Source organism: Enhydra lutris, unplaced genomic scaffold, assembly GCF_002288905.1.
Source record: "Enhydra lutris kenyoni isolate GAN:26980312 unplaced genomic scaffold, ASM228890v2 scaffoldscaffold5, whole genome shotgun sequence".
Taxonomy (NCBI): Eukaryota; Metazoa; Chordata; class Mammalia; order Carnivora; family Mustelidae; genus Enhydra; species Enhydra lutris.
The window spans coordinates 51,813,243-51,827,801 of NW_019154089.1; the positions used below are offsets into that span (position 1 = coordinate 51,813,243).

General features: G+C 40.6%; 1 protein-coding gene across 1 annotated transcript in view; it reads right to left on the bottom strand.

The window, feature by feature from the left end:
* Window positions 1–649: 649 nt before the first annotated feature.
* The window catches only part of LOC111141200 (tetratricopeptide repeat domain 23 like), a 43,455-nt gene continuing 29,545 nt past the window's right edge, over window positions 650–14,559 (bottom strand). The window contains exons 8-12 of the mRNA XM_022493606.1: window positions 13,066–13,193; window positions 12,606–12,755; window positions 10,800–10,882; window positions 2,902–3,008; window positions 650–717 (exon numbers count right to left, since the gene is read on the bottom strand). Of these exons, the coding sequence (XP_022349314.1) occupies window positions 2,927–3,008; window positions 10,800–10,882; window positions 12,606–12,755; window positions 13,066–13,193 (443 nt within the window). The 3' untranslated portion in view covers window positions 650–717; window positions 2,902–2,926. The remainder of the gene's footprint in view (window positions 718–2,901; window positions 3,009–10,799; window positions 10,883–12,605; window positions 12,756–13,065; window positions 13,194–14,559) is intronic.

The window sequence follows — 14,559 nt, forward strand, 5'->3', positions numbered from 1 at the left end:
CTTCTCTTTAAATCCAGTTTGCGGTTGGGGGCAGCAGAGTGGGATGGAAGATGTAATCATCTATGATTCAGGAAGTCAGCTTTATAATCACTAGGCTGACCTTGAACAAATCAGTCTCTCTTATCCCTAGTTTCTTCATTTATAATAAGAATAATAAAAAAATAATAAAAAACCCCCTCTGACCCTTCACGTGGCATGAAACCAGGGCAAATGTTTCCAGAAGATCAAATGTTTCTTCACAGGGCAGTTTCAGTGACCTGAAACAGGTTATGACTAAAACTACTTCCAAACAGTATATTAAAAATATCCACCAACAACTTAGATATTGCAGAATCTTCTTTAAAAGCCAGAACTGAAAAGAATGAAATTTGAGCTATAAAAGGGAAGTAAGAAGGGTATTGGAATCCCAGTCACTAAGAAGCTAAAAGCATCAGGCTAGAAAAGATTTCTGACCCCCGCCTCCCCACCCCAAGTTACCGATCAGGATCATGTGTTCTAACGGCCCCTGGGTATTTTACCTGTAATACTGCTGCTCAGTAGACCGTTTTTTCTTTTTCTTTTTTTTTTTCTTTACAGTCCTTAGTTCCACCTTTGATCTGCCATTGCTGTCAGTGTTAATAAATATATCTTGTGGTCCAGAATTTTTGTTATCAACAGGTTGGCTTTATTGTTGGCTATCTTAGTATAGAGGTTTTTCTCTTAATGGTAACAGAAGACCTAAAGGAAAGGAGGAAAGCATTTGTGCATTTTCTTTGTTTTTGCCATCTCTTCCAGATCCAGATCACTAATTTATTAAGCTAGAAGGCTGGACTGAGTCTGAGGCAACGGACGATTTCACCATGTGCCCATCCCCCTAAAATGCTGACTCTTCTAATAGGCCTCTAAAATGATTCTAGAGTCTTGATTTTTCTCCCTAAAGAGCAGGGAACTCTTCCTTCAGTTCAGATAGCAGCCAAGGATATCTTAGATATCTGGATTGCTTTTAATCACAGCTGAAAATTTGTAGAATTTAGGGTCTTTTATATTGTTCATAATTTTCAGGTGGTCTCTTCCCATGAACAGACAGATCTTAGAGCCCAGAAGCCCTGTTAAGTGCTACAAAGAGGATCTTTCTTCCCCATTTCCAGCCAATAAGATTCCCACACTCTGATTTCCTAATACTGAAGAAGTCGGGCTGGAGTTAGAAGTAATCTGGTCCAAAAGAAATCTGGTCCAGAAACCTGGTTTCTATTAAGTGTTCTTCAGTCATCTTCTATTTAGACCTCAAGCCTGCAAAGTGTGGTTTTCATAACCCCTATTTGCCTGAAAAAAAAGTATTTGTTCCACAGAAACATGAGATGCAAAATTTTATGAGACTTTTCTTACATGCAAGTTCCACTAAAGACTGATTCATTCTCTGTCTACTACTGACTGCATAAAATACAGAAAGCTATCTGGCACTTTAACTTCCTTCTCAGTAAACCACGAGATAATGTGATTTCAAATCTGAAGAAGAACTAGGCGCAAATTAAGTCAATGGCCCAGGGTCTCATAAACTCAGAGGTGGGCCAAAATCTGATAGACCTCTGCTGGTGATAGATCTAGAAGTCGGCCTGGGCCTGCTCACCTCCCGCCACAAGGTGGCAGGACTCTCCTTGCCGGAAATCTCCAGGTCGCTGAAAGGACACGACTTCCATCCACAGGATATACATTATCTTCTTGGGGTTTAAGTAATGGTGTCAGACTGTCTGTTTCCAAGGGCTCATAAGCTCCAGCGCATTTTTGAGATGTTAACCAGCAAAATGTTTCCCACTCCAGCTTGGTGGTAGCTTTTCACCAACAACAGTTATTAACCTTCTCATTTTGCGCCATGCACCAATGGTGTAACTGGAAGGTAATAAACTCAAAGCCCAGGCTTAGTAAAAGTAAAAGTATCTGTTATTACATGAATACTGAAGGGCGGGCCACCCTGACAACCACTTTGCATACATTTTATTTTCACTGCAACACTAAGAGACAGGCACTATTCTCATCTCCATTCTGTGGATGAGGATACCAGGGTTACCTACAGCTAGAAAGTGGTGGTTCTGGGGTCTGAACCCAGGCTTGTCTGTCTCCAGACCCAGCTCTCAACCACCATGAATCATAAAGGAAAATTAGTTCATAGGGACGTATTGAGGTCATGTTTCTGTCATCAGATAAAATAGTTCATTGGTGAGGTAGTCGTGTTCACAGACTTTACTATGTCCTGAAGTGGGGCCCAAATTCTTAACCAAACTACAAAAGCATTCTTGTACCCTCGGTTCAAGCATGTGCTGCACGTACCCTTGCTTTAAAATAAAACCAAATCTTACAGGCGTCTGGGTGGCTCAGTGGGTTAAAGCCTCGGCCTTTGGCTCAGGTCATGATCCCAGGGTCCTGGGATCGAGCCCCTCATCAGGCTCTCTGCTCAGCAGGAAGCCTGCCTCGCCCCCTCTCTCTGCCTGCCTCCCTGCCTACTTATGATCTCTGTCTGTCAAATAAATAGATAAAATCTTTTAAAAATAAATAAAAAATAATAAAACCAAATCTTAGATAGTTTCTCTACTTTGATTCTAGAGACTGTGTTTTATTTGCCAAAATTTAAGTCACTGACCATTTCAAAAAGAATCCAGGTAGGTATGAATACAGTGCTTTTTAAAAAAAGTTAATTTGTTCTCAACATGCCAGTAGGGAACCTTAGTATATTAAAAGTTTTGAGAAGTCCAGGAAATGAACCTTTGTCACTTTGTTTACCCTAGTTTGTTTTTTCCTAAACTGATCTGCCCCAGAGTCTTTCTCCCTCCCCCTCAAAGCCACTGCCTGCCTCATCCCTTACAATCAACAGTCCCTGTGAGACCCTCCAGGAAATACTACCTAGTATGGCAGACACAAAGAACTTACCACTGCTTCCATACACTGTCCTCTGTCATGCCTCAGGGCCTTTGCATATACAGTTCCTTCTTCCTGGAATGGTTTCTCTTCTCCACCTGGATGAACTGTTACTCGTCCTTCAAGAAACAACTCAGATGTAACCCTCTCAGTGAAGTCTTTTTCCAGCTTTCCTAGATTGTCTCTCCTTTCCACTCGCACTGTACTGAGATTTCTACTACAGGACTCTCTCATATTGTCATTATTTCTCATGGTTGCCTTTCCTACTTGATTATTGTCTCAAGAGTAATGACCGTGTTTTATTTATCGTTATTAGTGCCCGCATCTCAACTGCACCTCACACTTAATAGGTGCTCACGAGGTGTTTGTTGAAGGAATGAATGAAGAGGAGGAAAGAGACTCAGCATGTTCAGGGGACCAAAGATCACGTGGCTCTTTCACAGCCGAGCTGGTCCTCACACATGAGGTGCCCCTCACTCAGAGTATCCTGCTCTTGTCATTATGCCCAAATAGCAAAGGTGTGACAGTGGGTCAGCCATTCCCCTGCCCATACACCGTGACAATACTGATAAATCAGCTTCACCAAACCCAGCCTTTTGGTCGGGAACCTCAAGCATCACTCTAGGACTGAGAGAGTGGGCCCGTGAGATGAAAAATATTTGATCTCCTTGCCCTATTCCACACTATATCCTCCTATCAATCCATATTTGTGGACGTGGCAGAAGGCTGTAGATTGTAGAATTCTTCCCCCGCTTTGCTACAGACAAGGTTCCCCAAACTAGTGCTCTGTCACTTAGCAGCCTCTGTTCCTCTTCGGGGCGGCCCTGAGGTGAGGAGCTATAGGCTCACTTCCCCATCGGCCCCAATGCGCCCAGCTCTTCCCAGCACCCTGATTTGGACAAGCTGCTGCCCTTTGGCACCAGGATGCAAGAGCAGATTTGCCTCCCACCCATTCATACACCTAGGTTTGCCCAAATATTTGCCCCCTAATTTTGTAGGGGCAGTGTTGGAACATTTATTGATAAATGACAGGAAAAGAATAGGAATGCAGTGGCCAGGAAACCAGCTGATACAGCATAAAGTTCATCACAAAAGGCTTGCCCAAGGCTGGTCTGGCCGACACAGCACATGAGCTATTCTCTGCCTTGCTGCACTTCTCTCTGGAGATAATCTCCCCAAATCCTACTTTCCTTGTCTTTCCCTCCCTAGCCCCTCAGCCCAGAAGAGGCTATTCTTTTCTGGTCATATGGCTAAGAGGACAGCAGACCACTAATCGATCAGTGAGCATTCCTTCTTTCCCCTCTTGTGAAGAGAAAAGGATGGCCCTCCCTGCTGCTTCTGCTGGCTTCTACATCTTAAGACCCTTCAAAAGTAATACTGAAATAGCTTTTTGCCATGTGGCTGTCCTAGAAACATTTAAAAATAACAAAAATGAAATTGATGTACCATAGTCTCATCCTTCCAATATGTCTGGATGACGAGCTCGAGTTGTAAAAGTGGCCAGTATTTATTGACTATTTATTTATTGAGCTAGTATTTATTGACCATGAGCCAGATACTGTGCTAAGTGCGTTATGTAAAACCTCATTTGTTCTTCATTACGTTTCCATATTATAGATACTGTTCTAGTCCTCACTGTAGGAAACTGAGACTTAGGATAACTTGCCTAATGACACATAGAATGGCACATAGAACGACACTTAGAATGGCAGAGCCTGGATTCCAAGACAGGTCCGTCTAATTCTAAAGTCCATGACCTTGGCTGTTATATTCTTGTAACAATTAGAGCCGTCTAGGATTGGAAAGGGCCACTTTGACAGGTAATGAGTGAGTTCCTGATTTGGGGAGGTGTTTAATCAGGTACTGGATTACTGGGGTAATCTCAAAAATCTGCTCTACCAGTATAGCTTGCTCTAATCACACTAGTGATTCTCTATCTGCCAACATAATGGCTTCTTATTAGTCCTCATTCTCTTACCATCATCATCATCTTCGTCATCACCTCTAATCAGCACATACTCTGTCAGGCCTCTTTCTGAGCAGTTTTACTTACATTAATTTATTTAGTCACATTTTATAGATTTTTATAGATAAGGAAACTGAGAAGTAAAGTGACGTGTCCAGGGTCAGACAACTAATAAATAACAGAGCTGGGATTATGACCCACGCATCTGACTGTAGTCCATTCTCTCAACACTACATTATCTTGTCTCTTAATATTTGACACACATGCCATATACTTTAAAAATTTATCTTTTTTAAGGGCACCTGGGTGGCTCAGTCAGTTGGGTTATCTGCCTTCATCTCAGGTCATGATCCCAGGTCCTGGGATCGAGTCCCACATTGGGCTCTCTGGTCAGCAGAAGTCTGCTTCTCCCTCTCCCTCTGCCCTGCTTGTACTCACTCTCAAAGTCAAATAAATAAAATCTCTAAAACATAAAAATTTATCTTTTTTTTAAAAGATTTTATTTATTTATTTGACAGAGACTACAAGTAGGCAGAGAGGCAGGCAGAGAGAGGGGGGGAAGCAGGCCCCCCGCTGAGCAGAGAACCCGATGCGGGGCTCGATTCCAGGACCCTGAGATCATGGCCTGAGCCGAAGGCAGAGTAACTCACTGAGCCACCCATGTGCCCCCAAAATATATCTTTTTATCACAAGTATAATATATTTGTTGTAAAAAAAAGTCAAGTAACACAAATATATAATATAGAAGTTGAAAGTTCCCCATAATCTTATCTCCAGAGATAACTACTGTTACCTTTACTAACTACATATTTATATATATTTATGGGTGGTACTACATATAATACTCATTAATATGTATTTTTCATGTTTTTACCCCAATAATATATCTGCAATATTTTTCTACAACTCTTCAAAGCTCTACTTCATGTTTTTGAAAGACCATATTATATGATCATAAACATGGACCTCATTATATTGAGCGTAAACATGTACTAGTGTTCCTACTGGTGGACATTGGGGTTTTTCCTACTGTTTTGCTATCATTGAAAAAAATCTAGGGGCACCTGGGTGGCTCAGCCAGTTTAGCCTCTGACTCTTGATTTCAGCTCAAGTCATATCTCAGGTTCATGAGATGAAGCCCTGCATTGGGCTCACTGCTCAGCATGGAGTATGCTTGTCCCTCTCTCTCTGCTTGTCCCCACTTTCCCCTAAGCTCTAAATAAATAAATAAATAAACAAAATCTTAAAAGTAAAATCTACAAGGAAGACAGAAGGTCTTCCTTCTGTATGACTCCAAAATAATACTAGTCATGACAATAATTAACATTTCACAGAAGCTCACCATGTGCCAAACATTAAGTAAAGCACTTTAAATAGAGTGCTCTTTTTATTCACATTTTTGAGATTATTTTTTAATTTTTTTTTTAAGTAAACTCCATACCCAACATGGGACTCAAACTCACAACGCCCAAACCAAGAGTCATAGGTTCTACCAACTGAGCCAGCCAGGTGCCCCTTCGGTTTTTTTTTTCATATGAAGAAAGGAAGACACAGGAAGTCTCACTGCAAATGGGAAAGCTCAAATTTGAGTCCTGTTTTGATTCTAAATCACAATGCATATATTATCTCTAAAATAAGTGTAAGTGTTCCCTCCCAAGCCCTTTCATTTCACATATACATATTCCACGGGTTTCTTATCCATTCCCTTCACTTCAGAATCTATCTTCTTGAGCTCCTGGACCATTCAGCCTACCAGAAATTGCCAAGTGGATGCACTGTGGGTACCTCAAACTTAACATATCCAGAATCGAAATCATCATCTTCCTCAGACCCTCCAGTCATCCTCCAGGTGATCTCCACTTGTCAGCACTATTTCATTTAGTAGCATTGCCATTCATCCAATGGTCCACACTAGAAACTTCAAAGCCTCCTGTGACTCCTGCCTCCATCACACATCATATCTAATTGGTGCTAAGGTCTTGTTAGAACAGATCATAAATTGCTTTTCAATCCTTCCTCCCCAACTTCCTCCTACTATGGCTTTAAATAATTAAGGTTCCCACCACTACCTCCCCCTTGAACTGTTGTATCTGCCTCCTAACTGATCTCCCTATTTCTAAAATCTCCCTAGGTCCCATCTCTTCTTCCATTGCTGTTAGAGTTAATGTTGTAGAGCCAATAATTGATGATGTCATATCTTGCTTAAATCCTTCCAACTAACTACTAAATACATTCTAAACTCCTTAGCATGGCACAGAAAACATCACATAATCTGACCCTAATTTATCTTTCCAAACTCATCTCCGGCATGTTCTTACTCGTACCTTAAACCACAACCACCCTCAGTCACTTGTGTTTCCTCAGAATATCTCCATGCCCCTGCTTTTGTTCACGCTACCTAAATGCCCTCCTCTGGCTTCTCTGCTACCTGCTGATATTTTACTATTCTTTGAAGACCCAGCAGCCTGCCCCAGTGTGCACAGTTTCCACCCATATTTCTGGTCTCCCAATTTATTACTTGTCCTCTTTATTTACATTTCTATTAATGTTTTACTACAGACTAGTCACCTAGTCATGTGTGTCTCTTTTTCTGAAAGGATTCTATCTGAAACATATCAGTATTTTTAGTGCTTAGGAGGAGCTTGATGTGTAAATAATTAAAACTGAAGTACATTTGTGATTTAAGTAAAAGTTTACTCCCAAATCTGAGATGTTCTTTGCCTTTTTAAGACACTAAAATCTTATTGAGCTTGCAACTATCATTTAACCTTAGAATTAACTCCTACTTCAAGGGGCCATGTCTGCTTTCACTTCTTTGCATAGACTTTAAAAGCCAAGAATTTGGGCTCCTGGCAACAAACGTTCAGTGAATGTTGTCATGGGGTTTCCGGAGGAGGTGGGGTAGAAAGCACAAGAGCACATCGGAAAATGAGCAGAGTTCCAGGACATCTGGGATTGATTATTCCAGCAAGACGCTCGAGCAAAGAGAACAATTTTGGTACTGGTTTTTTTTTACATCTGGACTTTGGCAGCTACTCCTATGGCTTTGCTCAGCAATTGTTGAGGAATGAGATATGGGCTTGTTTCTGTGGAAGAAAAACCTCCCCTGACTCAATTTCTCCTACAGCAGGATCCTTCAAAAGACTTTTCCTCTTTAATGGATTTTCTTGGCAGGTCCCGGTCTCACTGTCATCTACAAAGAGGATCAGTCTCCATGCACCTGAAGAAATTCATACTACCTGGGGTCTGAATTAGATTAGGCCAACCCCTCCTAATTTCTCCTTCTCCTCTGGTTTTTTTCAAACCACAGACAAGAAACAAGGAACAGTGAGAGACTGGAAGGAAGACCTGAGACTACTGAAGAAGTACAGTCACTTCAGCTACTTTGAAGTTTCTCTTGTTAAATACAAGCTGAGTAGAACTTTAGCTCCAGTTTTGAGGGAGAAGGGGTCAGGGGAGGCTGTTTTGCAGACACTGACTGAGCACGTACTCTGCCAGGCACCATCCTATGCAAGTCCTACACATTATTTTATCAAAAATTCACAACAACCAGATGTGGTATATCATTACCTGTATTTTAATGATGGAGAAACCAAGGTTCAAGGAGGTTAAGTGATTCCTGCCAGGCCACATACTTAGTAAGTGGCAGAGGCAGGTTAAGCTGATAGGGATGAATCCACTAATATATACTCCTTACTCATTTCTTACAAAATAAAATAATAATAGTTGCATGATATACAAAAGCTTCTCACTTAAACATTCAGACCTATTACCTCCAGCAGCTCAGAAAGATTATCACCATCATCATCATTATTATTATTCCAACATCCACTGAGAATTTAAGACCTGCCAGGACTTGATCTAAGTATGCTGTATTATATATAAACTTACTCTCAGAAAAGCCACCTTTTGAGCAAGATACTATTATTTTCGTAATAAATAAACAGAGGCCGAGAAAGGCTGAATAACTTCACCCAGGTCGGAGAGCTGAGGTTGGGGCACAAGTTTTAAATCCAAACAGTCTGCCTTCAGACAGTAAGCTACATTGCCTACAAAGAGTACATTCCGGTGTTAGAGTTTCAAAATCCCAGCTCCGCCTCTTCCTGGGCAAATACAGTCCTCAGTTGCTCCTCATGTAAAATGCACTTCTGGAGACTTACCTGCTAACCAGGTGTCTCCATATGTATTCTCAAATGCATCAAAGTCAGAATCCCTATTCCGTAGTAAAAAGAAGTACATTTTTGAACTATGATAGATGTGCATTCAAATCTTAATACACTTACCAGCTAGGTGATTTAAACAAGATACTCAAACTTTCTGACTCTGTTTCTATCACCTGAACATGGGAGATAAAACACCTACCTAACAGGATTATTTGAGGGTTAGAAACACTATATATATTTTATAATGCCAGGGAATTGGAAAGAGTTCTATATTACACCTATTATTTTGTTATGGGGGCACCTGGGTGGCTCAGTCTTAAGCATCTGACTCTTGATTTCAGCTCAGGTCATGATCTCAGGGTTGTGAGATCAAGCCCCAAGTCAGGCTCTATCCTGGGTGCAGAGCCTGCTTGGGATTCTTTCTCTATCTCTGCCCCTTCCCCCTCCTAAAAATATATATATACTATACACATACACACACATATATGAACTTCTGAAAGTTCATTTCTGAACTTTATATATTTAAATATTTATATAACTATATATAACTAATTATTTTCTGAAAGGTCATTTCTGTAATGAACTCTATATATACATATAAATCTCTCTCTCTCTCTCTCTCTCTCTCTCTCTTTCTCTCTCTCTCTCTCTCTCTATATATATATATATATATATAGTAATATATATATAGTTATGGTTCTTGACCAGGAAAATATACTTTCATACCCACTAGCAGGTAGGGGGCAAAGTTCCCATATACCGTCCTCACGTGGGCATTACTAGAGAGGCTAGAGAACCCTCTTCTGGATACTAATAGAGCAGGACACCATCTTCTGTTGGGCCTAGTTGAAGTGTGGCTCTGATTCATGGGTGGGGATAGGATGGATTGACTGTGTTCTCTCTGCTCATCTTGTCCCTCACCAGTCCAGCCTGGTGAGAAATGTATTCATTGTGAGCCACCTCCAGTGAACTACAGTCAGGGTCCTGACTCTTACTCCATAACAATGCCCCTCCTTATTAGAGGGTGCTAAGAGAAAAGCACATGGCCTTTAGAGCCACACTTGCTTAGGCCCAAACCTCTAAGACTAAGTGAATGCAGGCAAGTTCCTTTGCAGAACATTGGGTTCCCTCCTGTCAGATGAGAGCTATCATACTAGGGGTTTGTGAGGATTAAGTACTTCATGACTATGACCTAGCTCAGTTACAGGTGCTTACACCCAACAAATTTTAATTATCTTCCTTCTTTGAAAAGAATAGTTCAAGGTCAACATTTTTCTGAGATGAACAAAAAGCAATGATATGCCGAAGATAAAGAAGGGGGCAAGTCTACACAAAACACTATTTTATTACTAACTCTGGAGATAATTAAATCTCCCCTGCCAAAAAACTTGCCTTATATCAAAGGACCTAGATTTTTTATGTTCATCAAGAAAAAAACAAGTTTAATGTATTCATTTACTTTGTATATGTCAATATTGGATCTGTCACAAGTTGTCAACTGAGACACTACCTTGTGGGATTTGGTTCCAATGCTTAGCATTGAAAGAGATATTATAAATACCAAGTATTATTGCAGCAGACCCCCATAACATTGGTTCCTGAGGCACTACTAGAAATCAACTGGTTATCTCCAAAGGATTTAGCCAAATCCATAGTACAAGTTGGCATTTTGCCTTACTAGCTAGAACAACAAAGGTGATCGCCCCTAACTGAATGAATCGGGCCATGCTACCCACATACCCACACAGATGACCTTGTGGATGACCAGAGCCAGAACTCACCTCTGCAATAGGGTAAGGAGGTCTCTTGTGTCTCTGCTTTTACTGTGCTCACTTCCATATAAGAGGATTTGAATCATCAGACACTGCAGGTAAGTTGAGAAACATAGCAGGTTAAAGAGTATCAGGAGGCAAGCACCTTCATGATAAACCAAACTCAGGAGAGCACTAGTAGAACTGAGATATCACAAGTTTACATTTCAAATTTCTGCACAGCATCTCCTCCTGGTTCTCAACCATGGAGGAAAAGGAGCCTAAATTGAAGGTTGTGCACACTCCCATGCTCTATGTGTATCATTCTACTTCATTGCACCTCCCTCTGCCATATGTGGCTACGGATCACCAAAGGGACAGGGCCAAACCATGGCTGCAGTATGGTTTCCATGAGGATTTTCCAAATAGCTATGACCAAGTGGATGGACATAAATGAAATCTGTGTAGGGTCCTAAATTTGCATTGTATCTTCAAGATGCTGAACATCAGCTAACAAAGAACAGTGGTCCCTGAGAGAGGGCAACAAGTGAGATAAAGCCAACGACTGCCCCCAGATTATTGCTTTGACAGCATTTCCAGGCCATGATGCAGGGAAAGGAACAAAGTGAGGCTCAGCAGACTCCACAAATTGAGGAGAAGGAGCTGGGAGTCCCAAGAGACTTTCAGAACACAGTAAAAGAGAAGAGACCGCTACATAGAAAAAGATCCAGGAATATCTGCAGTGGGTCCCCCTTAAGTATTCAGCAGAGTCCTGATGAGCACATCCATGTGAGAAAACTGCCAACACTAGGGTAACAATCAGCTGAAGGGGCTGGAGGGAACAGGGCTTGGAGCAGTGCTTTCTTCCAACCAGCCAATCTGGAAAGTCTCATTTTTCACGGGCCTTTGGGTGGTATACTCAGAAGTCTTTTGCCTCAGGAATGGGGGATAATTAGTCCTTGGCTAAATGCTGCTCTAGTCTCATCTACTCAATCTTAAAAAGCAAGACCTAAAAGGACCAAACTATAAATTAACTGACTTCTAGAAAAAGTTCAAAAATACTTACAGGAATACAAAAATATCCAGCACGAATAAGGTCAAATATACAATGTCTGGCATCCAAACAAAGATAGCAGGGCATATAAAGAAGCAAGAAAGTGTGATTCACATGAGATAGTACAGTGAGAGAAACCTACCAAAATCAACCCCAAACTGATACAGATGTTAGAATTAGCAGAGAAATATATTAAAACTGTTATTGTAACTTTAATCATGTATTAGAAAAATGAAGTGGGGACATGAAAAACATATTTTTTTAAAAGACCCAAATCAGGGGCGCCTGGGTGGCTCAGCGTTTAAGCAGCTGCCTTTGGCTCAGATCATGATCCGAGGGTCCTGCTGGGATTAAGCCCCATGTTGGGCTCCCTGCTCAGTGGGGAGCCTGCTTCTCCCTCTCCTGCTCCCCCTGTTTGCGTTCCTTCTCTCACTGTGTCTTTATTTGTCAAATAAATAAAATAAAATAAAATAAAATAAAATAAAATAAATATAAAAGACTCTGGTCCAGGCATGGGCACAACAAAAAAGTTTCTGTATGATGTTCTCCCTTAGAACATCTAAGAAAGTGAATTTTTAGTTTACTTAAAAAATAAAAAGGAATAGAGAAGGAAGGAAAAAAAGAAAGAAAGAAAGGGAGGGAGGCAAAGGGAAGCCAGAGGGAGGGGAGGGGCATGAAAATAAACACACACACACACACACACACACACACACACACACACATCACTCCTCACATTGTGCTTAGGGGTCTGGGAGAAAATGTAAAAGGCAGCCAGAATTCACCTTCCTTAACAGCTGAATCGCCTTTCTGAGCTGTCCTTTGGCAAAGCAGATCCTGCCCATGTTGTAAAAAGTTTCGGCCACCTTTTCACTACAGTCACCATAGCTGATGACCTGAGACTTCAGTGCAGCCTTTAGCAGTCTATAAGCCTCCTGGGGAGTTAAAGAAAAGAGTTTTATAATCATCCTGGCAATTCTGAAGGAGTATGCCAGTTCTAGTCCTCCACTCTATGGAGGAGGCATTCTACGCCACACTGATGTGATTCACCAGGATCAGGCTGTTGTGACTGTGACCCATGTGTTTCTGTGAATAATTAACATTCTGAGCTTACATTTAATAATAACAGTTAATTCATGCATGACGATTATATTTGTTTTACAGATGAAGGAATAGACACAAATAAAATCTAAGGCCTGGCTCAAGATTGCACTGCCTCTTGTTGAGTTACCTGTTCAGATTTACCTGTTTTTCCCCATTCTGGACAAGCCATTTGCAGAATTCTTCAATGGTTGTCAGTGTTTCATAATCTGTTGGGCCCAATGTTGTTTGATAGGCATTGATACTCTTTATAAAATATATCTCAACAGCATCTGCCAAAAAAGGAGAACATTGAAGGCAGGCCGCTAGCCTTTACAAGGAGGTAATGCAGCTTTGGCTCAATTAGACATTTCATATTTAAAGTCATTGCCTGTTTTCATTCCAGGTCTCATAAAGACCCTCGAAAAGTCTGATATATAATTTGATGGTATCAGTTGATGTAATTTTATTCTGTTGATGAAGAGTATGGATTTTTCTGTAGGAAAAGAAAGCCATGTCTGAATAGCCTTATCCTAAAACCCCAAATAACTACCATATTAAACTCCCAAAGCAATGAATGACTATATATTTAGCTAAATCAAACTCTGATAGAGAGTATTGTTTACTCGGATTCCTGCTAAGGGAGTGTGTGTGTGTGTGTGTGTGTGTTTGCTTCAAAAGTATTTTAAATAGAGTTGTTATTGTTTAAAAATTTGCTTTTAATGTTGTCTTTTATTCCAAACATAACAGATGTTTATGTAATCAGTCTAGAAAATACAATAGAAGCAAAAAGAAAATGACAATCATCTCCATGCACACTACTCAGAAGCAGGCACTGTTAACATTTTTTGCCACTGTATTAAGATATAATTGGCATACCACACATTCAACCATTGTAAGTACACAGTCTGATGCTGTTTTAGTAAATTTATAGTTACATAATCATGATCAAAATCCAGTTTTCAAAGATACCCATCACTCCCAAAATGTCTCTTCATGGCTGGTTGTAAGCAACGTCTGCTCTCATCTGTCTGGCAATCACTGATCTTTGTTCTATCTCTGTTCTTGCCTCTTCTGGAAATTTCATATATTTGGATTCATACAACATGTACTCTTTTGTGATTCTTTCATGCATCATGCTGTTTTTGAGGTTCATCTATGTTCTGGCGTGAATTAGTACTTTATTCCTCCTTCTGCTGAGTAGATACACATTTTGTTTACCATTCACAAGTTGATAAATATTTGTGGTTGTGTATATACTCTATTATCCACATATCAGTTCCAGTTCTCTTTGTTCTTTTCTGTGGATTTGAGTTAACATGTGCTCCCATTTTCTTTCGGCCTAAGGGCTTCCTTTAGTATTTATTTTAGGCCAAGACTGCTACCAATAAATCTTGTTTATCAGGAAATATTGATCTCACCTTCATTTTCTTTTCTTTTTGTAAAGTATTACTGAGGCAATCTCTACACCCATGTGGGGCTCAAACTCACAACCCCAAGATCAAGAGTCACAAGTTCTTCCGACTGAGCCAGTCAGTGAGACAGAGTGACTGAGTCAGTCAGCCAGTCAGTCTCACCTTCGTTTTCAAAGGGCAGTTTTTCCTGAATATACAATTCTTAGTTGAATTTTATTCCAATATTTTGAATGTTTTTCCATTA